The sequence below is a fragment of the Mastigoproctus giganteus genome, chromosome 2 (assembly GCF_048544385.1).
Source record: "Mastigoproctus giganteus isolate SK-2022 chromosome 2, ASM4854438v1, whole genome shotgun sequence".
Classification (NCBI taxonomy): domain Eukaryota; kingdom Metazoa; phylum Arthropoda; class Arachnida; order Uropygi; family Thelyphonidae; genus Mastigoproctus; species Mastigoproctus giganteus.
The window spans coordinates 124562573-124589953 of record NC_143576.1 but is presented as its reverse complement, the minus strand read 5'-3'; the positions used below and the strand labels follow the sequence as shown (position 1 = coordinate 124589953).

Sequence of the window (27381 nt, the reverse complement as noted above, 5' to 3'; positions counted from 1 at the left end):
TATGCAGTACTTTGCATTTGTCAAGGTTGAACTTCAGTTGCCACTTCTTAGCCCATCTGCCCAAATTATCTAGATCCTGTTGCAGTAGGACACTGCCATTACTGTCATTAACAACCCTGCCAACCTTTGTGTCATCTGCAAACTTCGATATTAAGCCTGATATACCTTCATCAATATCATTGATAAATACACAAAACAACAGTGGACCCAACACCGAACCCTGTGGGACTCCACTAATAACATTAGTCCACGAAGAGCAGCACCCATTGATTACCACCCTCTGTCTTCTCCCACTTAACCATCCTTTTATCCATTGTAGCAACTTACCCTTAATACCATTCTGCTCCAATTTGTACAGTAGTCTTCCATGCGCAACAGTGTCAAAAGCTTTCCTGAAATCCAAGTATATGATATCAAAATTATTTTTTGCATCCAGTTCCTTTGTGACCACATCATAATAAGCAATCAAATTTGTCAGACAAGACTTTCCCTTAACAAACCCATGCTGTGTTTGAATTATTGCTGCAGTCTTGTCTAGATGATCCTGCAATGCATCTTTAACCAGCGACTCCATTATTTTACCCGGAACAGAAGTTAAACTAACTGGTCTGTAATTACTCGTGTCACCCTTCGATCCACCTTTGTGAATTGGGGACACATTTGCACATCTCCAGTCCGTGGGAACCTCCCCTGAGTCCAAGGATGCTCTCATAATTATGGCTAAGGGTTTGCTTAGTTGCTTTGCCGCCTCCTTTAAAATAACTGGATAGATCCCATCCACCCCAGGTGCCTTTCTTATGTTTAACTTCAACAATTTCTCCTCCACTTTGCTCTCAGTTATTACAAAATCATTAAGCACACTGCTACAATTTGATAACCTTCTTCCATTTTCAAATTGTAATAATTCCTCACGTGTGAATGTAGATGCAAAATACTCATTCAGTTTGTTTGCTATCTGAGCAGGATCATCAACAGTCGAACCATCGATGTCAAGTGGACCAATCATATTCATCCCCTTCCTTTTAGAGTTTATATAATTAAAGAAATCCTTGCTGTTTTTCTTAGCATCTTTTGCCAAAGATTTCTCGTAATCCGCCTTCGCCTGCCGAACCTCCTTTGTGACCTGATTACAGACTAGCTTATATCTGCCACAGGCTTCTGCGTCACCTGATAATTTATATGCATCCCATGCATTTTTCTTCTCTGTCACGAGTCTCATTAGTTCATTTGATAACCATTTAGGCCTAAACCTTGAACGATATTTCTTAATCGGTATGTAAAGTCTAGTAGCTTCCACGATTAATTCTTTGAATGCTTCCCACTTAGAATTTACTGTTCGTAACATCGTTAGTTGATCCCACTGTACAGAATTTAAAAACTGTCTGAGACCACTGTACTCCCCTTTACGGAAGCAAAAACCCTTTCCTTTACCCCTGACGGTAGTTACCTCTTTGAGTAAATCCCACTTCAGCACACTGTGATCACTGCCACCTAGTGGTTCCTTTATCTGCAAATTCTTAATACACGAATGATCACTGCTGATAACCAGATCAAGAGTGTTACTTTCTCTGGTTGCCTCTCGAACATGCTGCTGCAGAAAACAATCATCCAATAAATCCACAAAAGTCTGACTAGTGTGTGAGTGACCAACTCACAAGTTCCAGTCAATATCTGGGAAGTTAAAATCCCCCATTATAAGACATTCTGATTTACTGGCCCACTCTATTTCTCTGTACAATTGTTCATTGTACTCATACAAGTCATTAGGCCTATAACACACTCCTACTCTTATTTTTCCTTTCGCAGTGCTTATCTCACACCAAACTGACTCAACAGAGCACTGTTCATCTATATTAACTGGGTGCACTTCCTTTGATTTTATGTTTTTCTTAATTAACAGCATAACACCCCCTCCCTTTCTGTCCTGTCTATCCTTTCTGTACACATTGTACTCCCCAAATTCCAGTTCAGCATTCCTTATATCTGTGTGACACCACGTCTCTGATATCCCAACAATATCCGCCTTTGATGTCTTGACCAACACTTCAAATTCATCAAATTTATTTACTATACTTCTAGCATTGGTATACATGCAAGCATACATGCTCCTATGCCTATTCCTTGTTACCCTAACACATCCCATATACCCAACTATTCCATGATGACTGCCATCCGTCCCTGAAACCCCCAACACCCCTCGCTCCAGGTCGCTTCTTATTCTAATAGATGTTGTGCAAGAATCACCTTCACCTCTGCCTGCGGTTACTGTTAAACTATTAGTCTTTGTATCCCCCCAAACTAGCAGTTTTCCGACCCACCTAACACTGCCTCGATAGCATCAGCAAATATTCTTGCACCCTTTCTATTTAAGTGTATCCCATCCCTGTAGAAGCAATCTCTCCTGTTAACAAGTACAGTCCAGGCTGAAAAAAATTCTACCCCTTGAGCCTTGCACAATCTTTCCAGGGCCGAATTGATCGACAAGGCTCTCATCATGTACTCCCTCCTATCGTGTCTGGGCAGAATTGCAGACACTTTCAAATTCAACCCTATTTCACGGCTTTTTTTCAACAGTGACCTGTACTTGTTGAGTAATTCTGCCGGTCTCCTACTCTTAATATCATTAGTGCCAACGTGTACAACTATATCACCTTTTGTGCCCTTGAAAGATGATATCCGCTCTACAACGTCATCAACCTTTGCCCCTGGCAGACATACCCTGGTCCTGTTCCACCTATCCTTTTTACAAAATATATTCCCCGTCTCCCTGACAATAGAGTCACCAACAATAACTAGTTCCTTTGGGACCAGCGCATTCTGCTTTGGAGATTGCCGCTGTGTTGCCTGATGCCCAGGAGTGAGCTCTGGCGTTGAGTTGGGCAGCTGAGAGCCTAATGGGCCCCTCAATTTAGATCTTTCGAGGGCATCCACCCTGTCCTTCAAACTCTCATATAGGCCCATAACAACGCTGAGTTGTCGCCTGATTTCCTTACACTCCTTACATCGCGCACACACAAAGACATCCCCCATGGCAATATCATGTTCCGTTCCAGAGAGTTCGGCAAACATTTCACAAGTTGCACATTTTTTTAGGCTGTGATGCGTTGGAGAATTGCCCCCCTCAGTTCTCCCCCGATTCACAGCACTCCTGCCACTTTGTGCCCGTTGCTTTGCTGCTCTAGTCTGGGGCATGGTAGTTTAAATTAATAAAATCAATAAATTAAATATCAATAGTATTTGAATAGAAACTATTAAATAGAAACAGTGAAGCGTATTACTATATAATTATGCGTTAGAGCTACCTAGCTACCTCAATTAAAAAATTTGAATTCCCTACCACTATATCCAAAAACAATGGCTACAAAATGGAACGAAATAACGGTTTTACCTATCGTAAGTAAAATCCACAAAAACTCTTTATCTAAATTAAAAATAAAAAATAACCAGCGTAACTATAACTATATGACTACTTATTAAGTACAATATAAAATAACAATCATGTAAATAAAAGGCAAACACTTATCGTTTTTGCGGAGCCTGTAACTGTCAGCTGTAACTTTTAAAGAGATTCAGCGCCCTCTCAGGTTGGGAATAGCTGTGAGATAAAAGCTCCATTGGAGAAGAGACAATCACCAATTTGTCTCAATCACTCACTTCGGCTGTGAACGTTTGTGAGAAAAAGATCAATCGTGTTGGCTGTATGGTTAGGATTGTCCGGTATCCTTGTAGGTAAATGAACAATCTGTGCAAGGTCATTAGTAATTGCAAAAGCTTCAGCATCTTGACCAGCTGGGTCTGTATGACTAGAAAACGGAAGCCACCTGGAGTTGTGAACATTAAAATCACCAATTAAAATTACCTCACTGTTAGGAAAGTTGGACTGAAGAAAGTCAAGTTGCAAAGAGAGGAAGTCAAAGAGCTCCATGTGATTAGTGGAGTTTGGAGAGACAACAGATGAATTTGACACAAGGTAGAGAGATTTTAAGCCAGAGGAGATTCCAAATTACCATGTCAGAGACATGGTAATTTGGACAAATAATGAAATTTTTGCATATGGCGTATACGTGGTAAGAATACAGTCAACTCCCGCTATTCGTAGGGGTTACGTTCCTGAGAAATGTCGCGAATACCGAAAATGCGAATACTGAGTTATGGCTCCCATAGTAATAAAGGGGTTCCGTTCCAAAGTATGAAATATATAAAAAAAAACTAGTCTAAAATGTTGTCTATGTATGTATTATATGTACCTTCATAATATGACTATGTACATAGACAGTACATAATGAAATGCAAGCATATGGCATCGAAATGAAAATAAGAAACAATTTAATATTAAATGTAATATGCTTTTTCTAGCAAAAAAACTTATCCCGCAAGTGCTATCACGAGTTTCGCTAAAGTGTTGATAAAGGAGTTTTGCCTTTTCACGAATGATGAGTGAACTTAACTGAATTTTATTTTGAGTTCGGTCTTCTCTCCACAGATTTAAAGCCTTTTCCATTTTTTCTAATTTAACATCACAAGTTACAGAGCAAAGTTTTGAAGCAATTAGCGCGTTTTCAGACACCACGGCAGATTTTTTGATTGATCGTACCATTGACTCATTGATTTATAATGTTTTGCCACTGAGGAGACACTTTCACCATTGGAAATTTTTTTTAATAACTCAATTTTATTAGCTAATGTCATCACCTTTGATAATTTCACATTTCTCTTGTTATTCATTGCCATATTTTTGTAGGGGTTAGAAAGAACTTGTCCACAATAAAGTCACTTTCTTCCATTAGCACACTCGGAAAAGTCTTTTACACTGCAAAACGGTAGATTTATCATTTTTGTAAGCATATAAATTGATAAATTTATTCAATTTATAAGCATATAAATTAAAAGCAAACGACAAAACCTTCCTTGACAAGCGCATAACACATACTGAACAAGGATTAGCGAGAAACATCCACGTTTGCAATTTTGTTACCCCTCTCCCCCCACCCACTGAGCGCTGTTTTTAACGGGAAAGATAATTTTAGCCACGTCCATGTTTTTTTATGGCGGAAAATATTCATGGCGCTTTAAAATTCACATTTTTTTAGGTTTCATTTTATATTAAATCGGCAATCGCGAATAGCGGGGGTTTACTGTATACCCAGATCCCTGACATAACGTGGCCTCGACAATGTCCCCTGCATACACACTACTCGGTCTCCCTCCAGTCACTATCTGGCAGAGTAGAGGTAGCAAGATTATACACTAGCTGATCTGAAAGTCTCCTAAAGAGTTACCAATAGGTTTGGTCCTGTGTACTAACTAGTGGCCAGCCTGTGAACACCCTTGAAATGTAAAGAAGATTGGATCTCGGCATGATGTTTTTCGTAACCTCAAAGGTCATCAGTCATACTGCATGATGGAAGAGATGGGTTGACTGGAACTTAGCTCTGGAGACTAAACATGGGTTCCACCACTTCAGGCCTCCAATAAGTGCAAAAATGGTGGTATTGCAATGGTTGATGAGTCATCTACCACCTAATACTGTCTGGTAACACAGAGGGGCGGCATTCCTCCATGTGGTGTGGGCGCCACACCTCGACCCCTGCTTATGTTGGTTCACACCTGTGTGGTCAACCACAGTGTGCTTGTGCATCGTGGTTAATGGTTAATATATATAGATATATATATAGGGTCATTGGTTTCTTACTGGAACTATGTATTATATAGTTGCCAGAAAGAAACGAATGACCCTTCGTGAACTTCAGGAAGCCATAAATTGTGTTTCAAACCACGAACTATCAGTTGATTATCTTAAGAAGTTGATCTTGTGAATGCTTCGACAGTGTGCTGCTGTCATCAGGGCCAGAGGCGGTTCAACTAAATATTAGTTTGCATCTATCTTTTCATTTTGTTTTCTTATTTTAAATTAATAAACTGAAGCAAACTGAGGGCTTCTGATAACATTTCAGCCCTAATTATAGTGTTTACCAAAACTGTTGTATAAAGGTTGCAAATGCTCATTTTGAAATATTTTGAGAGCACCTGTCAAGTATTACTTATCTTTGCCTTAACTATTAATAAATATCTTTTGTTTATATTTCTATTTGCGATGCTAGTCATTAATGTAACAGACCGTCGCAAAAAGGGTTTGAAATGTGAATTTTCTAGGTGATGCACTTTCTTTGAACAGCAGTGTATAAACTAGTATGTAATCAAGTTACAAAGGAGGTTAGGCAGGCGAAGGCAGATTACGAGAAATCTTTGGCAAAGGATGCAAAGAGTTCTTCACTTATATAAACTATAGAAGGACGGGGACGAATCAGATTTGTCCACTTAACGTAGATGGTTCGACTGTTGATGATCCTGTTCAAGTAGCTGATAAACTGAATGAGTATTTTGCGTCTACATTCACACATGAGGAGTTATTCAAGGAGGTGAATGCCAGAAGTTTATCAACCTCTAACTGGGAGCTAAGTGATTTTGTAATAACTGAGAGCAACGTGGACAAATTGTTGAAGTTAAACATAAAAAAGGCACCTGGAGCAGATGGAATCTATCAAATTATATTGACGGAGGCAGCAAAGTAATTAAGCAAACCCTTAGCCATAATTATGGCGCATCCTTAGAGTCAGGGAGGTCCCCATCGACTGGAGAGTGCAAATGTATCCCCAATTCACAAAGGTGACACAAATAATTTATAGACTGGTTAGTTTAACTTCTGTTCCAGGGAAAATAATGAATTCACTGGTTAAAGAGGTGATACAGGATCACCTAGACAAGGCTGCAGTAACGGTTCAGCCACAGCATGGGTTCATTAAGGTGGTCTTGTCTGACCAATTTAAATGGATACTACAATGTGGCACAAAGGAACTGGATGTAAAAAATTATTTTGATATCATATACAGGTTGGCCATCACTAATCCGGTTCCACCATTAATTCGGACATAATTTCCGCGAGCATAATTTCAAATTTCCCGGGTTGACGCACCGACCTGCCACTACTGTTTTGGTGGCATTGGTTGCAGCATCAGCTGTTGGTGCGAACTCGTAAACACTGGCAAGCCATTCCCACTTGTTTTTCTCATTTATTATTATAACCTGCTCACATTTAGCCCCAGCCATGGTTCCAATGCATAAAGGAAGTGCCTCTCATGATGTAAAGTGCAAACACCGTACATTGTCCATAACAGAAAAAGCTGAACTTCTGAAAAAACTCGACAGCAGTGTGTCTGTGAGAAGTTTAACTCTGCTTAATTGTAAATTCCAGAAATTTCTCTCAGTTCCTCTTAGTTTAGTAATTTTCTTTTAGCCATTCCTTTTTAGATTTTTTTTTTTTTTTTTTACGACACTTGTACAAACTTGCAGAAAAACACAACATAATATGATGGATAATATTGTGCGCTGACGACCTTGTTTTCACAAAATCTCTAACAATACTGACAAACTTATTGCAATGTTTGAAAGTTTATTTTATTGCAGCACTTACAGTAAACTAATCACATATGTGGCCGACACTCTCAAGATTTAACCTACTGGGCCACGTCAGCCACATATATGCGACATTAAAAAAATACTTTTCTTTTTTGATATTTTAAGGGAAAAAGCGACAACACTGACATTACAATATTTATTTTAGAATTACTAATCAAATTATTTGCTAAATATTTTTTGGCTCTTGGGGAATTTTTTTCTTAAACTAGCTTGGTAGTCAACATGCTAAAGGTAGGATGAGGTGTTTAGCTGTTGGGTAAACTGTGTTTGCTAAAATAACCACCGGTGATCCGATAAACTCACTTATCCGGCACGCCACAGGTCTCAATTCTGCCGATTAGTGACGGTCGACCTGTATTGGATTTCAGGGAAGCTTTTGATACTGTTGCTGTACAAATTGGAGCAGTGGCATTAAGGGCAAGTTGCTGCAGTGGATAAAGGGATGGTTGAGTAGGAGACGGCAGAGAGTGGTAATAAATGGACACTGTTCTATATATCAGGCTTAATGTCCAAGTTTGCAGATGATACAAAGGTTGGCAGGGTTGTTAATGACAGTAAAGACAGTATGCTACTGCAACAGGAATCTAGAAAAGTTAGACAGATGGGCTGAGAAGTGGCATCTGAAGTTTAACATTGACAAATCCAAATTACTGCATACTTGGGTGGCAGTAACCGAAAAGAAACGTACCAACTGTGTGTTATGACACCCAAGGAGGTGGAGAATGAAAAAAAGACCTGGGGGTAATTGTGCAGTGAAGTTCTCTGAGCAGTGTAGATGGGCTGCCAGAGCAGGTCATGGAGTTTTGTCAATGATATATAGGAATTTTGCTAGCAGAGACAAGGAGATGATTATCCCTTTGTATAAAGCAATGGTCAGGCCACACCTTGAGTACTGCATACAGGTCTGGAGGCTTATTTTAGGAAGGATGTAAATTTGCTAGAACGAGTACAGAGAAGGGCGACACGATTGGTGAGTGGAACAATCCAGTCTCCAGATGCTGCAAGTTGCAGCATCTGGAGACTAAGGCCCTCCGAGGTGATCTGATCAGGGTGTATAAGGTCTTGAATGGTTTGAGCAGGCTCAATGCTGACGGGAAACTTCTGCTTGCTCAGATTAAGAACCTGATGGGGCATAGATTCAAATTGAGGAAAGACAGTTGTAGAACAGATTTGCAAAAGTTTGCCTTTAGCCAGCGGGTAGTTGATTGCTGGAACAGACTTCCATTTGTTGTTGTGGAAATTCATAGCTTAAATAAATTTAAGGCTGAACTAGACAAACATTTGTAGTGATCAGATGGGTGAAATGGGAAGGTTTTTTTTTTTTTTGGTGATGCTGTATAAGCTTGCTTTCTTGCATTATATGCCTCAACAAATGCTAATGTAATATGCACCAGACAATGGATGCAGGAAAGTGTTCTGATCTTTCACCATCATGGATGGCAGTGTTGCAAAAATGGTGATCACAACAAAAGGCATCTCTGCAGTTTGCAAAGATGAACTGTGTAACAGTGGTGAAGTGGACATTTTATAAACATTTCGGGTTGGAATTGATCTGCCAACTATGAACAACATTTACTGTTTGGTGCAAGCAATTTGAAAGATAGCTGTATCTGCTTATATGAGAAGAGATATAAGCAGATTAACAAGACTTCCAATGAAGTCCCCGGAAATAACCGTACCAAGGCAGTTGTGAATTACAGTTGCCCCAGACAAGCATGTGGAGTGTTCTATGCAAACGATTATTATCCATGAAAGGTTACATGATGTAGTTAGTACAATCCCTAAAACTCAATGAAGCTAAACAAAGTTAAATGATAATATTTCTCTATACAATGCAAGTTGACATGAAAGATGACAAATTTGCAACTACCCGACCTTCAGTGAAGAAGCTACATTTCACTTAAGCAGTAAAGTGAATTGCCATAATGTATACATTTCGGGCACTGAAAAGCTACATTACATGGTATATCATAAATGGGATTTGCCAAATTTGAACATCTTTTGCACTATTTCACAACAGAAGTTCTATGACCCATTTTTCTTCATGGAAAACATGATCACCAGGTTTAGCTATCAGGATATGTCGATGAACTGGCTTTTCTCTCAGTTAGAGAAAGTCTTGGACAACACGACTGCATTTTCCAGATGGATGCCGCTACACATCATTTTCATTGCAAAGTCTGCCATTACCTCAATGAAACTCTTCCACACTGCCAGATTGGATCTTCTACCTGTCCTTCTGCAATTGGTCTCCATACCTCACCTCATACAACTTCTTTCTCTGTTGAATCAAAAGTGCACAAAATATTTGTGCACTTTTGATTCAACTCTTGCTATAATAGCAGCATATGTCTCCTGTTCTGCAGTCATATGACAATCTCTTATCCTTGCCTCCAAGACTTGATTTTCAATAAATATTTTTATGGCTCTATTTCCAAAATGTACCTCATTGCAGCTATGATCACCGTATTGGCATTGCAGAACAAAACTTTTCGTAATTGCATCTGCACCTCACATATATCTTTAAATTCAGGAATATATTTCTCCTTTCCTCCTCCTCTTCTATATTCTCTAATCTTTCCAATTGCACAGATAGAGCTTTTACTCCCTGAGGAGAGAAAGAGCGCAGGTAGTGCTCTTTTTCTCTGCCTACTGCAACAGAAGTCTGCTTTCTTATATCATATTACCAAAACTAATATTAAAGCTTAGAAAAAATAAAACAGATTTTGGAATATGAATAAAACCATACAATGCAGAGTTGTTAGTTTTTAGTACATCACACATGTACTAAAATATACTGTTTTATCATGCTTTCATACTTGACAACATGTTTGTTTTGTTTACTCCACAATAATTAAATGTGTGGTGCTATATCTAATTGTTGATTTTTAATTTTTTTTATTTCAAAACTTGCTTTGAATGTACAATAAAATAAAAATTACAAGTTCCTATTTATACTCTAGGACAGGTATGCTGCAAGAGGAGGACATTGTAACAATGTCCATATGTAGTACTCAGTTAATAGCCCTATGATAGCATTATCAATATTTATCATAAAATTATTGGTTATACATTAAATATAAGTTAAATAATTTTTTATTCTTCCATTATTTTTACTATGTCCTGGGGATGAAAATTTTACATGTGAGAATACATCTTGAATTATATAATGAAATTACTGAGAAAATAAATTGCTCAACAAAAGACTTTTCAGAAATGAACCCTTTTTATTATCTAAGAGATACCTATATTTCTTTGGGAGGGTCTTTTCAGCTTTTTATCAAAGCTATATTAAGCATAATTATTTAGTGGAATGCTAAATATATTATATTCTTCTTTTATCAAATATACTTCTAAGTCAGTTAAATATTCAAAAATCTTCTTCCGGTTCTGGATTTAATATTTGTTTATGCCTGTGCTAAAAGCCCTTCAGAAAATAAAGGGCTTATAATATGAAATTTCATTTCCTTAGAAGATAATGTTTCATTCCTCTCATATTTATTGCATTAGCTTTCACTGATAATGGCTTCATCCCATGGTCCATATATATTCCTATGAAAAAAACAACAAAAATCAAATTAGTTAAAAGGTGAGAATTGAAGAACATGACTGCTAGTCATCTACTTAATTAATCAGAAATTTTTTATTTTTTTTTGGAGAGACAGGTGCCACAGAGAAAACATTAATTTCTTACCATAACCATGGCATACAGCTTTAAGTTTACAACACACAAAAAAAAAACATTACTTAAATACTCACACTTCTGAGCAATCATACAAATATCTGCACACATAGTGCTGTAATACTATAAAGAGAACGCACAATCAACAAGGTTATTACTAATTAACAAGGTTACACATACTGTTCCAGCCAAGCAGGAGGATGGAATTTCACCTGCAAGCCATGTTCACTATAAGGGTTGGATCACAAGGGCAAATATGCCTAGAACTATCAAACTGCATACCTTGTGGTAGGATGTGTCAGCCCACTGATTATCTCTCACCCTCCTGAAACTAACCTTAACCAACTTATTTTGGGATGGGGGGTAGGATTCCACCACTTCATATATCCTCCTGCAAAACTCCTCCCTTGAGCCTCCCCCCCCAAGCAAAATTCCTCTGTGAACCCTGGTTCCTATGAACTTCTAAAACAAGATCAACTGCTGCTCTCCAGGGGCAGAGGCATTAGCATTAGTAGAGGCATATGATGCAAGAAAGCAAACTTATGCAACATCAGCCAAAAAAAAAACTGCTCCCATTTCACCCCTCATTCATTCCAAATCTGTTCCACCAACCAACTACCCGCTGGCTAAAGGCAAACTTCCACACATCTGTCTTTCCTCAATTTGATTTATGCCCTCTCAGGTGATTATTCTGAGCAAGAGGAAGAATCCCGTCATCATTGAGCATACTCAAACCATTCAAGGCTTTATAAACCTCAATCAGATCACCTCGCAGGTGCTGCGAGGTGATCTGATTGAGGCGTATAAAGTCTCCAAACACTGTAATTTGCAAAATTTAAGCCTTTCTTCGTAAGAGCAACAATTTGTTCCATTCACTAATCTTGTTGCCTTTCTCTGTACTCATTCCAACAGCTCTACATCCTTCTTAAAATGAGGCCTCCAGACCAGTATATAGTACTCAATGTGTGGCCTGACCATTGCCTTATACAAGGGGATAATCACCTCCTTATCCCTGCTAGAAAAATTCCTGTATATCATTGACAAGACACTATGAGCTACACTTGCAGACGGTCTGCACTGCTCAAAAAAACTTCATATCTGCCTGCACAATTACCCCCAAGTCCTTTTTTGTTCTCTACCACTGTCAGTGTAGTACCACAGAGTTGATGCGTCACTCTGGGGTTACTGCTTCCCATATGTAATACTTTACATTTGTCAATGTTAAACTTCATTTGCCCCCTCTCAGCCCATCTGCTCAACTTTTCTAGATCCTGTTGCAGCAGCATACTGTCAATAGTGTCTTTAACAACCCTGCCAACCTTCGTATTTGCAAACTTAGACATTAAGCTTGATATACCATCATCAATATCATTTATAAATACAGAAAACAACAATGGACCCAACATTGAACCCTGAGGGACTCCACTAATAACATTAGTCCACGATGAGCAGTGCCCATTGATTACCACTCTGTCTTCTCCCACTCAACCATCCCTTTATCCATGGCAACAATTTACCTCCAATGCCACACTGCTCCAATCTGTTCAACAGTCTTCCCTGTACAACAGTATCAAAAGCCTTTCTAAAATCCAAATATATGATATCAAAGTTATTCAGTTCCTGCATCCAGTTCCTTTGTGACCACATCATAGTATCCAATCAAATTGGTCAGGCAAGACTTTCCCTTAACTAAACCATGCTGTGTCAGAGCTATAACTGTAGTCTTGTCTAGATGATCCTGCAGTGCTTCTTTAACCAGTTCCTCCATTAATTTTCCTGGAACAGAAGTTAAACTAACAGGTCTATAATTACTTGTGTTGCCCTTTGATCCTCCTTTGTGAATTGGGGTCACATTTGAACATCTCCAGTCCATGGGTTCCCCCCCCCCCCCCCCCCGAGTCCAAAGAAGCTCTCCCCTGGGTGCCTTTTTTATGTTTATCTTCAACAATTTCTCCTTCACTTTCCTCTCAGTTATTACAAAATCATCTAGCTCACTGCCAGAGTTTAACTCACCTCTGGCATTCCCCTCCCTGAATAACTCCTCATGGGTGAATGTAGATGCAAAATACTCATTTAGTTTGTTAGCCACCTGAGCAGGACCATCAACAGTTGAACCATCAATATCCAGTGGACCAATCTGATTCATCTCTTTCCTTCTAGAGTTTACCTAGGTAAAGAACTCTTTGTTGTTTTTCTTTGCATCCTTTGCCAAAGATTTCTCATAATCTGCCTTTGTGACTTGGTTACAGACCAGCTTATATCTATCATAAGCTTCCATGTGACCCATTAATTTATATGTATCCCATGCATTTTTCTTCTCTACCATATGTCTCATCAGTTCATCTGACATCCACTTAGGCGTATTTCTTAGTTGGTATGTAAAGCCTAGTAGCTTCCACGATAAATTCTTTGAATGCTTCCCATTTTGAATTTGCTGTTGGTAACATCATCAGTTGGTCGCACCATATAGAATTTAAATACTGTCTCATACCACCGTAGTCGCCTTTACGAAAGCACAAACCCTTCCCTTTACCCCTAATGGTAGTTACCTCTTTGAGTAAATCCCACTTGAGCACACTGTGATCACTGCCACCTAGTGGTTCCTTTATCTGCAGATTGCTGATATCAATCCACAAGCATGTGATCAACTTGCTGGTCCAGGTTCTAGTAAGTGGAGCACCTGCCATGTGAATAACATTCAAACCCTCAGAACTCCTGAGGGATAGGATAACTTCTGCTGACCCAGGCTTTATCGCCAACTTGATAATTACCCCCCCCCCCAACTTCCTCAGTCCATTCTACATTGAAATTTTTATTTCAGGAATCCATCAGCTTGCCTACAGCAGCATCTCTTGCAACCATAGGAGCCCAGTAAGAGAATTAATAAGTGGCCCACCAACTTTCAGCAAGGACGTCACCAGGAAGCAGCCTTCGAAGTGATCACTGCTCCATGGTAGCAAATTGGCCAGTCAAAAACACATCCAATTTCATCCAACACAACTCATACACTAGCTTGGGCTTTGGTTGCATCACAGGCACTACAGTGTCAATTGGGAAATCCTAAGTACTGTAACCATATTAGACTTGCAATGTGTAAGAGTGTGTGTTCATAGGCTGATATGCCTGTTGTGTTGGATGAAAAACCTAGATTAATTCAAAGGGAAACACCTACTCCCTTTGCCTGAGATCAGCTAACTATACACTAGATTGAAGGAGACTCCAATCATTGGCAGGAATTGAACCAAGACCTCTTCAAATGAGTTTACATATTAAGCAGTCAACATTGAGGGCTCTTTCTAAGTTTTCTTAAAGAAAGACCCTCCTGCATGGCTGTTTAGTCGGTAAGTTCTTTCTGTAAGTTTTTTCTTTGTTTACCACATAAACATATAAGTTGTCAGTGAAAAATTTAAGTATGGGTTCTCAGGCAGTGTTTAAAAGAGAAATTTTGATCCTTATATCTGCATATAGGATTCAAGCATTCATCTAGGCATTGCTGAAAGTTATCTTGACAAGGGAATGACGTTCCTACACAAAGGGATTTTACTTTGCAGAAAATCATTAATCTTTTATTTTTCACATTGAGAAAAAAACTACCCTTTCTAGAATTTATATATGCTCTCCCGAATAAGATTGAGTGGGTTTCCTTTTTCCAGGAGTTTGTTTTAGCTAATGCAGAGCCAATCTCTTTTCGACCAAAACTTAAAAATATAATATAGGTGCCTATATTATATTTTTATATTTGATGCAAAATTCATCACGATGCATTTTAACCAATACAGAAGAATAGGCATTAGAATTAGTATTGCTTAAGTAAGCAATCAAGTAGGCTTGCTGCTTACGTCTTTACAAATGATGCAAGGAAGCAAGCTTATAAAGCATCAGTCAAAAAAAAAAAAATTCCCACGTCAACTGTCCTCTAATAATTTGTCTAGTTCTTCCTTAAATTTATTCAAAAATTTTCACTGGAAAGCAAATCTAATGGAAAGATACTCAGTAGTTCAAGAGCAGCAGAAATACCAAAAAATTTGGAATTTCAGTAAAGCTTTTCATTGTTGGACCTTTCAGAAGGCTGAATTTTGAATTTTTAGTACTTTAAAATCAGACATGATACTCTTTAAGGTGAAAACCCAAATCAAAAAAGAATCGGCCTCTAAATTTGTAAAGAATCAATCATGAACATTCAGGGTGGTAAAACTGTAGTCAGTTAAGATAATCACCAAAAACAAATTAAGCTGTTTTTGGGTTAGCCTTCTGGCTAATCCATGAGACAAGATCAATACTATCTCTTCATTGGAGAATGAGAAGAATAGATGCTGGAAAAACACCCATTGCATTCAGTTATTTAAAGCTTAAAATTTATTGGGTTTTGTGATTCGCATCTTCATTTCGATAAAACTATATGCAAGGAAATTAATAAAATTCATAATGGAAATGCTTAATACACTTACTCTTTGTAGGCCTGACAATGAAGAAATCCTGCAGGACAAAGTATGTTGACACAGAATATTAGTAAGAAAAAGAAAACTGCATACATGAAAGAGATACTTGCTATCGTCATTCCTGCTAATAAAATCAGCAACACTGTCATCAAAGTCTGACCGATAATAGAAGACTTCTATATATATTATTTTACAGTGTGAAAAAATAAAAATGTAAATTAAAATAAATAATTACTGTCAAATACATAAAATATAATTTATCAATTCTATATAATGATTAACTTTAATATCTGAATTAATATTAGCAAGAAAAACATAATTACAGGTATTAAGGAATTAGATTCCTGCCGACCAGGTTTAAAGCAAATTTCTTTTATCAAAAACCAATTTTTTTTTATAAAATTTACAAAAAATTATAACTGGAAACAAATGAACAAGAAAGCATGTATACTGGTGTAGAAAAGCGAGGTTAAATTTTAGAAAATAAGAACACAATGTAAATTTTTACATTAAATCTGATGTCCTGTAATATAGCATACGTTTAAATATGATAACAGAATATGATTTATGAACATATGCAAATAGAACATATGCAAATCAAGAATGCTGTAAAATGGTGCACTCCTGATTTTAAATTGAACATGGTATATAATGCATCTAATTACGTTTTTCTTTATGAAGAATGCAACATGTATTTGGGCAATTCAGAATGGTGAATGGCTGCCAGCAGAACAGTCACAAGCTGAGGTGGCCAATGCCTTAAATATGACAAGAATGGTAATTCCAAGATTATAGCAACAACATCGTGAGAAAAGAAAGGCGTCTTGGAAGCAAGTTCAAGGTTGGCCAAGAGCTGTAAAATCCCAAAGTTGATTGCTCTGGGATTTTACAACTCTTGTCATCTCCCTATGGCAACTTGCCAAGGGGTTTCAAATCAAACTGCATAAAATTATTTGTGTGGGGGGGGGGTAAATAATACCCTTAATATATTTACCTCCAACAGGAGTTGTCTGGAGGATAGCGCAATAGCTTGTGTTCCACCCACTCAAAGGAGAACCCATCTGACAAATGCAGACAAAAAAATACCATCACTGCAGCCAAAACTAATGAGGCCAATGTTCTCTTTACAGATTAGCTAAGATTCAACATTGAAATAATTTTTAATGTGTGTTCTCTTCTGGACAGAATGTGGAACATTAGAAAAAGAGTCCATTATTGGAGTCTTCAGAAAGAGGCTTCAAATAAAGTATCTGTATGAGTCAGGTCACTGGTTTTTTTTTCTCAAAGGGGAACCAGTTTCATTTAATGTAAAGTGGCTCTGGAGTCAAAACATTAAGGTCAATGTTCTATTAACAGATGAATTTTGATTCATTCTTGAAACAATTCTCTCAACATGTTTTCATCTAGAGAGAAAGTGAACACAAGAAAGAGGACCCACTATCATAGTGGTTGATGATCTGGGGATGACTGGTGCAGTGATTCATCATAATGAATGGTTATACACTGAGTGATCACTGAATTATGACCACATACCAAATACTTCATAGGTCCTCCTTTTGCCCTCAGTACAGCAGCTATTCGACGTGGCATCGATTCAACAAGATGTCAAAAGTGTTCGGGAGGTATGGCCAACCAAGCTGTGTGTAATGCGGTCAGCAATGCAGGTATGGAGGTGATTGGTGTATCCAGATGCCTGATATGCCTTTCCATAGTGTCCCACAAGTGCTCTATGGGATTCATATCGGTGGAGTTCAGAGGCCAATCGATATGCTGGAAGTCAGAACTGTGTTCCTTAAACAATTCCTGCACATTAAGTGCCTGATGGCTTGCCGCATTGTCATCTTGGAAGACACCATCGCCATTCGAGAAAAAGTGTAACATATCGGGGTGTACACAGTCGGCAAGCAGTTGACTATAGCGGAGACCACTGATACATTGTTCACATGCACCAGGGGGTCCAAGTTCCTGCCAGTGAAACATCCCACACCATACAACCACCTCCACCGGCCTGCACTTTTAATACCATGCATGATGGATCAAGAGCCTCACGTTGTTGATGCCAAATCCGTACACAACCATTGACAGTGTGGAGTAAATAACGTGACTCATCCGACAAGCACACCTTCTTCCAGTCTTCTAACGTCCAACTTGCATGCTCTGCACCAGGCAAGTCTTTTACACTGATGAACCTTGGTTAGGAGAGGATGCCGTAGGGGTCGTCTGCTGGTATAGCCCATACATGCAAGTGTATGATGCATGGTCATGCTAGATATTGTTCTCGATTGGCCCATGTTATATTGGTTGACTCTTCAACAGAGCTGTGCCTGTTCACCTGTAAGAGTCGTCGGACCTGGTGCTCACCTCTAACATCAACCTTTCACTGACCTTTGCAGTTTTGCCGTCGGGTTGTTGTTTGGCCATTTTGACACCAGTCCAGGTACACTTTACTATGGCGGCTCTCGAACGGCCCACCAGTTCAGCCGTTTGGGAAATTGAGGCACCAGTTCGTCGAGCACCACAGTCTGATAAATCCTTCTTTTACCCATCACGCTCGAAATTTTGCTACCTACTGAGCCACTGACAAACTTATCTATGCTACATAGGTCAACTAACTCCGTACTCTCGTATCTCACGTGGTCAACAGGTCGCATTCAGTTTTAATAGGAGTGGTCATAATTCAGTGAACACCCAGTGTACATCATTGTTCAAACTCCAGATCTCGTATATACTAACACTGTCTTTTCATCCTGCTGTTTATGTTAATTCTGATGCATGTCTTTTAATATTGTAAAATTCCATGTCTTTTAATATTGTAAACATAGTGCATCACTGAGGATAAGCAAAAATTTCAACCCAATTGACCTTTCAACAAAATACTTAAATCAAGCTGTAGTCCTCACGTTTATATTTTCCCATGGAATCTACTTGAGAAAGGAACAACAACATAAGAAAAAGTACTAAGTTCAAGTTGATTGACACTGATTGCAAAGAATGCTGCATATAAAGTTAAGAGTTTCTCAAGTAGCACAAATGATTTTCTGAAGGAAGACATAACAGCCATTATGATTCTCAATTTGGACATCCGATAATGGTAAAAATGTGTGGTCACAGAATGACTATCAGAATTACTGCATAACAAAATGAATGGATAAAGAGTGCTTGTCGAACCATCAGCCTAGAAAGGAAGACAGCTGTGCAAAGATCACAGCAAAAACTTAATTCATTAGCATTAGCAAAGGCACATGATGCAAGAAAGCAAGCTTATATAACATCAGCCAAAAAAAAAAAAAAAAAAACATACACCCTTCTCATTTAACCCATCCACTCACTCCAAATGTTTTTCTAGTTCTGCCTTGAATCTATTTAAGCTATCAACTTCTACAGCAACAGATGGAAGTTTGTTCTAGCAATCAACCACCCGCTGACTAAAGGCAAACTTTTGCACATCTATCCTACAACTGTCTTTCCTCGATTTGAATTTATGCCCTCTCAGGTGATTATTCTAAGCAAGAGGAAGAATCCCATCAGCACTGAGCATGCTCAAACCATTCAAAGTTTTATACATCTCAATCAGATAACCTCGCAGGTTCCTATTCTCCAGACACTGTAATTTGCAAAATTTAAGCCTTTCTTCGTAAGAGCAACCCTTTGTTCCATTACTAATCTTGTTGCCCTTCTCTGAACTCTTTCCAACAGCTTTACATCCTTCTTAAAATGAGGCCTCCAGACCTGTATACAGTACTCAAGGTGTGGCCTGACCATTGCATTATACAAAGGGATAATCACCTCCTTATCCTGCTGGAAAAATTCCTGTATATCATTGACAAGACACCATGAGCTACTCTTTCAGACCGTCTGCACTGCTCGGAAAACTTCATATCTGCCTGCACAATTACCCCCAGGTCCTTTTCACTCTCTACCACTGTTAGTGTAGTAATATACAGTTGATATATTACTCTGGGGTTACTGCTTCCCATATGCAGTACTTTACATTTCTCAGTGTTAAACTTCAGTTGCCACCTCTCAGCCCATCTGCTCAACTTTTCTAGATCCTGTTGCAGCAGCGTACTGTCATTAACGTCATTAACAACCCTACCGACCTTCGTATCATCTGCAAACTTGAACATTAAGCCTGATATACCATCATCAATATCATTAATGAATACAGAAAACAAAAATGGACCCAACACTGAACCCTGGAGAACTACACTAATAACATTAGTCCACTAAGAGAAATGTCCATTGATTACCATTCTGTCTTCTCCCACTCAACCATCCCTTTATCCATAGTAGCAAAAAGCCTCCAATGCCACACCGCTCCAATTTGTGCAGCAGTCTTCCATGTGCAACAGTATCAAAAGCCTTTCTAAAATCCAAATATATGATATCAAAATTATTCTTTACATCCAGTTCCTTTGTGACTACATCATAGGATCCAATCAAATTAGTCAGACAAGACTTCCAATCAATATCAAACCCATGCTGTGTCCAAGCTATAACTGAAGTCTTGTCTAGATGATCCTGCAATGCTTCTTTAACCAGTGCCTCCATTAATTTCCCTGGAACAGAAGTTAAACTAGCAGGTCTATAATTACTTGTGTCTCCCTTTGATCCTCCTTTGTGGATTGGGGTCACATTTGCACATCTCCAGTCCATGGCTACCTCCCTTGAGTCAAGGGAAGTTGTCATAATTATGGCTAAGGGTTTTCTTACTTACTTTGCTGCCTTCTTTAATATAACTGGATAGATTCCATCCACCCAGATGCCTTTCTTATGTTTATCTTCAACAATTTCCCCCTCCACTTTACTCTCAGTTATTACAAGATTATCTAGCTTACTGCCTAAGTTTAATACACCTCTGGCATTCCCCTCCCTGATTAACCCCTCATGTGTGAATGTAGATGCAAAATATTCATTTAGTGTTGGCTACCTGAGCAGAACCATCGATATCAAGTGAACCAATCTGATTCATCCCTTTCCTTCTAGAGTTCACATAAGTAAAGAACTCTTTGCATCCTTTGCCAAAGATTTCTCGTAATCTGTCTTTGCCTGCCTAACTTCCTTTGTGACTTGGTTACAGACCAGCTTATATCTATCATAGGCTTCTGTGTCACCTGTTAATTTATATTTATCCAATGCATTTTTATTCTCTGCCACGTCTAATTAATTCATCTGACATCGATTTAGGCCTAAATCTTGAACAATGTTTCTTAGGTGGTATGAAAAGCCTAGTATCATCCAAGATTAAGATTAATTCTTTGAATGCTTTCCATTTTGAATTTGCTGTTGGTAACATCATCAGTTGATCCCACCATATAGAATTTAAATACTGTCTCAGACCACCGTAGTCACCTTTATGAAAGCAAAAACCCTTCTCTTTACCCTGATGGTAGTTACCTTGTTGAGTAAATCCCACTTCAGCACACTGTGATCACTGCCATAGTGGTTTCTTTATCTGTATTTTCTTAATGCATGAAGAATCACTACTGGTAATCAGATCAAGAGTATTACTCTCTCTAGTTCCCTACCGAAAATGCTGCTGCTGCAGAAAACAATCATCCAATAAATTCACAAAAGCCTTGCTAGTGTGTAAGTGACCAACCCACAAATTCCAGTCAATGTCTGGGAATTAAAATCTATTATAAGACACTGATTTACTGGTGCACTCTATTTCTCTGTACAGTTGTTTATTGTATAAGGTGGGTCGGAAAACTGCTAGCTTGGGGGGAGACAAAGACTAATAGATTAACAGTAGCCACTGGCAGAGGTGAAAGAGATTCTTGCACTGCTTCTATTCGAATGAGCAGAAGCCTGAAAAACAAGATGCAGGATATTTCAGACTGCTGGAAAGTCATTGCGGTACAAGTGAACACATGGGTTGTGTTCGGGTAGCTAAGAATAGAAACAGGTGCATGTATACTTGCGTGTACACCAATGCTAGGAGTTTAGTAAATAAATTTGATGAATTTGAGGTATTGCTCAAAACATCAAAGGCAGATATTGTTGGGATATCAGAAACTTGGTGTCACACAGATATAAGGAATGCAGAACTGGAATTTGGGGAGTACAACGTCTACAGAAAGGATAGACAGGATAGGAAGGGAGGAGGGGTTATGCTATTAGTTAAGAAACACATAAAATCCAAGGAAGTGAAGCCAGTCGACATCGATGGACAGGGCAGTGTCGAGTCAGTTTGGTGTGACATAAGCATAGGTAAATCAAAATTGAGAGTAGGAGTGTGCTATAGGCCTAATGACTCTGATGAGTATAATAAGATACTGTGCAGGGAAATAGAATGGGCCAGTAAATCAGAGAGAGTCTTATAATGGGCGATTTTAATTTCCCAGATATTGACTGGAATTTGTGGGTTGGTCACTCACACACTAGCAAGGCTTTTGTGGATTTATTGGATGACTGTTTTCTACATCAGCATGTTCGGGAGGCAACTAGAGGGAGTAATACTCTTGATCTGATTATCAGTAGTGATTCTGCATGCATTAAGAATCTGCAGATAAAGGAACCACTAGGTGGCAGTGATCACAGTGTGCTGAAGTGGGATTTACTCAAAGAGGTAACTACCATTAGGGGTAAAGGGAAGGGTTATTGCTTTCGTAAAGGCGACTACGATGGACTGAGACAGTATTTAAATTCTATACAGTGGGACCAACTGATGATGTTACCAACAGCAAATTCAAAATGGGAAGCATTCAAGGAACTAATCTTGGAAGCTAGATTAGTTTCCAAGATTAGTTCCAACCAAGAAATATTGTTCAAGGTTCAGGCCTAAATGGTTGTCAGATGAATTAATGAGACATGGCAGAGAAGAAAAATGCATGGGATACATACAAATTAATGGGTGATATGGAAGCCTATGATAGATATAAGTTGATCTGTAACCAAGTCACAAAGGAGATTAGGCAGGCAAAGAAAGGCAGATTATGAGAAATCCTTGGCAAAGGATGCAAAGAACAACAGAAAAGAGTTCTTTACCTATTTAAACTCAAGAAGGAAAGGGATGAATCAGATTGGTCCACTGGATGTTGATGGTTCAACAGTTGAGGATCCTGCTCAGGTGGCTAACAATCTAAACAAGTATTTTGCATCTATATTCACACATGAGGAGTTATTCAGGAAGGGGAATGTCATAGGTGAAGTAAACATTGGAAGTGAGCTAGATGATTTTCTAATAACTGAGAGTAAAGTGGAGGAGAAATTGTTGAAGATAAATACAAGAAAGGCACCTGGGATGGATGGGGTCTATCCAGTTATATTAAAGGAGGCAGCAAAGGAAGTAAGCAAACCCCTAGCCATAATTATGAGAGCTTCTTTGGACTCAGGGGAGGTACCCATAGACTGGAGATGTGCAAATGTAACCCCAATTCACAAAGGAGGATCAAAGGCTGACACAAGTAATTATAGACCTGTTAGTTTAACTTCGGTTCCAGGAAAATTAATGGAGGCACTGGTTAAAGAAGCACTGCAGGATCTAGACAAGAATTCAGTTATAGCTCAGACACAGCATGTTTTTGTTAAGGGCAGGTCTTGTCTGACCAATTTGACAGGATACTATGATGTAGTCACAAAAGAACTGGATGCAGGGAATAACTTTGATATTATACATTTGGATCTTAGAAAGGCTTTTGATACTGTTGTGCATGGAAGACTGCTGCACAAATTGGAGCAGTGTGGCATTGGAGGCAAATTGCTGCTATGGATAAGGGGATGGTTGAGTGGCAGAAGACAGAGAGTGGTAATCAATGGACACTGCTCAACGTGGACTAATGTTATTAGTGGAGTTCCTCAGGGTTCAGTGTTGGGTCCATTGTTGTTTTCTGTGTTTATGAATGATATTGATGATGGGATATCAAGTTTAATGTCCAAGTTTGCAGATGATACAAAGGTTGGCAGGGTTGTTAAGGACACCACTGACGCTATGCTGCTGTTTGTGGGACAGGCGTGCGACAGAAGAACATTATGTGGTGCAACAAGCTGAATGAGTTCACACCGGGACAATGTAATGTAAAATATTGTAGGACTTCTGTTTGTTCTGGCTGACTAAAGCCAACTTTTACCTATTACAACTTACGCAAGCACTGCCTTGTAATGTTTGTTGTCCTACTTTAATTTGAATATCTTAGGGCTTCTGACTGCTGGGAAAACTCCATGTACTTTTAAGATACAGAGTAGAGTGAAGGCAAATAACACCCGACACACGTTACAATCAAAGAACAATTTAATATACATGTAATAATATTGTTGGATCTAAATCATACAAATTTTCTTATAAGACACATTCTCATCAGTTAACATATAAATTTTACAATACAGTCTTCCTGAACATGGATATTTGAACAACTCCACTTTGCAGGAGGGGGGGATCTTCACAGTTATTATAATTTACTTTTACACTCCAAATACAAAAACTCCATATAAACTCCGTGCTCTAATGAGTTAATATAATTATCCTTAACAATTGCCCTATGAAACATATATTATTCCTTAAGAACACCGAATGCCTTCCGGTAGTTCCAGTTCGAATAATTTTGCGCGGGAGACATTATAAAAGAAAATTTGGTCACTTACTTCCAGATCCACTTGTTAAATATTCATCAGCCAAATTAATTTGTCCTGGATATCTATTCTCTTGTAACTTCTCCTCGAAACCCTTTCTTTAATGAACTTCGGCTTTAATTCCCTAAAGCGGGGATCCCTTCCTCACGTTTTATACCATTTCTCTACCAAAAACTTCCACGTGCACAACCCTCACTTCTCTGCCTACCATCCGACACCTCTACACAACGAAAAAGGCAAAAAAGAACTCCCCAGTTTTGCACCCTTCTCCTTATATATCTATGCCACACCCTGTTTTTCCTTAATCCTTTTTTCCAGGAAAAACGGTCATGACCTACTTTGGGTCAAAGTTCTCTCCTTTTCTGTGAATTTCTCCTTGCCCTTTCGCCCTTCTTAACCGATTAAATACACAATTCTATTTTATTTAAATTTTTGGCGTATTTAATTAAATGTATATATTATTATTATTATTATTATTATTTAAATTTATTTATTTTTTTGTTTCATTACTGGTAAGCCAAGGCTTACAATATATTCCTTTAGTGCAATCAAAAAAGGTACATCAAACTTGGATTGATGAAAAATTTCATGAAGGGACTATGTTGTTATTTTTGCTGTGGTATTTTCTGGTACAAGGGCATATTGCACCTCCCAAATCAATTGATTTTACATATAAGAACTGCTAGTGCAGCAGTTAGAAACGGTCATACATTTGAATTTGTTTTAAGTAGAGAAAGAATTCAGGGATTTGCTTCTTTACCTATGATGCTATTGAGAGACAGAGGTTGTTGTAGACCTGAAATGAACTAAGATGTTCGTCAGGCATTATTGAATAAGCTACATTCAAGGAGTATATGTTTTACAGTAAGTGGCTGAGAGCAGTGAGCACACTGTGGAGGATCATTTCCTGTAAGCAGATAGAGATGTGTGAGGTGAGTGTGACTTATTTGGGTTCTGGCTAAGATTACTTCTTTTCTATCTTTACAAAGGCTAGACGTCCATAATTGTAGTTCAGGTTTTATTTGAAATAGCTTGTTATTTGTTTGCATTTTCTACAGAAGTGTCCATTTTTGCATAGACGTTCTCCATATATTGTGTCTATAATCAGAATACAGGATTAGATTGTTTGTTGAGGCTATGTTGGAAGGATGCTTTGCAGCATCATCTGCACATTCATTTCCTGGAATACCACTGAGGCCAGGGATTCAAGAGAAGATATCCATTTGCTAATGCTCATGAAGATGCATCAGCTTATGTCTTGTGAGTTTTAATAAAGGATTGTTAGGAGAGGAAGTGCTTTTCAAAACTAAAAGAGCACTCTGTGAATCAGTATATATTATGCTTTTATTTAATGGCAGTAGTGAGATGTTTTTCAGAGCAAGCTTAATGGCAAGGAGTTCAGCAGTATAACTGCTGCATTCGTATGGAAGTGAAATTGAAACAGTTGTATTAGGAAAGACAGCAGCTGCACCCACTTGATTGTCAGACCTTGAACCATCAGTATAGATCTTGGTAAAGCAGGGGTACTTTTGTGTGTGAGCAAAATGTAGTTGTTGGATGTTAATACAGGCTGGCATTGATTAACGCGATTAATTCATCCCGCGAGTGCATCACGTAAAATGGAAAAGCGTTAACCGCATATAATAATCAATAGTAAAAATTATAATTGGTCCTTGACCTTCAGGAATGTCCATAAAGAATTTTAAAAATACCTTTTAAATAACTTTTCAACTGTATACCATGTAAAAGATAATGAAAATAATTATAGAATTAATGTTTATTGCATAAAACAGTGGTTCCCAAACTGTGCGCCGCAGAATATTTTAAATTTTCAAGGGAACACAGTGATACTCTACTACTAGCTCAAGGCAGTTCACATTTTCAACATTACTTATTAAGTTGTTTGGACCTAACTACTTAATAAACAGAACTGTTAGGTATTTCTTTTGGCCAAGGGGTGCCGTGAAAAAATTACTGACACTAAGGGCACTGTGAACAGAGAAAGTTTGGGAACCTCTGGCATAAAATACACAATGAAGAAACTATTTGTTAAGGAAATATTTGAACAGAGTCGTTTGAACAGTGTTGGCTTTCTTTTTTTTTAGCATTCAATTTCCAATAGCCAACAACAATCTTCTCTACGCCCTGAAGAAATAAATATTGCAGAGAACCTCAACCCTTTTGTTTAATGTTCTCTGCGATACGAAAGATTTCTTCTAGTTCTTTTACCATTATCTCCTTTGCAGTAACATTTTCATCTAGCTCATTTAAAAATTTATTTTTTTTTGCATTTAAAAATTCTAATTTTTAAATGCAAGACTGCAAGTGACTTTATTAGCAGGAGACAAACAAGTAACACACTGTCTTCCGATGGTTGATGGAATGCACTGAGGCAGGCAGTGGGCAAATACTTGTTTATTGTCCATCCGACATGCCATAAGCTTAGCACGGGACTGAGATCTTTCAAATACCACATAAAAAGAGATTGCATTAACTGGAAATTTACATCGTGTAAAGTGAAAAGTGGTATCATTTTTTCAAATAGCTGTAACTAAAAAATGTGTTAATCAAACACATGTTATGCATATAAATTATCAGGCAACACAGAAGCCTATTTCAGATATAAGCTAGTCTGTAATCAAATCACAAAGGAGGTTAGGAAGCGAAGGCAGATTATGAGAAATCCTTGGCAAACGATGCAAGGAAAAACAGCAAAGAGTTCTTTACTTATGTAAACTCTAGAAGGGAGGGGATGAATCAGATTGGTCCACTTAACATAGATGGTTCGACTATTGATGATCCTGCTCAGGTAGTTGATAAACTGAATGAGTATTCTGCATCTACATTCACACATGAGGAGTTATTCAAGGAGGGGAATGCCAGAAGTTTATCAAACTCTAACAGGGAGCTAAGTGATTTTGTAATAACTGAGAGCAAAGTGGAGGAGAAATTATTGAAGTTAAACATAAAAAAGTCACCTGCGACAGATGGAATCTATTCAGTTATATTGAAGGAGGCAGCAAGAGAGGTAAGCAAACCCTTAGCCATAATTATGAGAGCATCCTTAGATTCAGGGGAGGTATCCTTAGATTCAGGGGAGGTTCCCATAGACTGGAGATGTGCAAATGTATCCCCAATTCACAAAGGGGGTGCAGCAAAGGGTGACAGAAATAATTATAGACCTGTTAGTTTAACTTCTGTTCCAAGGAAAAT

At 38.4% G+C, this 27381-nt stretch overlaps 1 protein-coding gene across 2 annotated transcripts in view; it reads right to left on the bottom strand.

Annotated features, from left to right (window-relative positions):
• Window positions 1–10726: 10726 nt before the first annotated feature.
• The window catches only part of PIG-C (phosphatidylinositol glycan anchor biosynthesis class C), a 122550-nt gene continuing 105895 nt past the window's right edge, over window positions 10727–27381 (bottom strand). The window contains exons 6-7 of one of the 2 annotated variants that reach the window (XM_090368661.1): window positions 15607–15773; window positions 10727–11028 (exon numbers count right to left, since the gene is read on the bottom strand). In XM_090368661.1, coding sequence (XP_090224787.1) covers window positions 10983–11028; window positions 15607–15773 — 213 coding nt within the window. In that variant the 3' untranslated portion in view covers window positions 10727–10982. Of the gene's footprint in view, window positions 11029–15606; window positions 15774–27381 lie in introns of those variants that run through there. The other variant, XM_090368662.1, reaches the window with a different exon arrangement.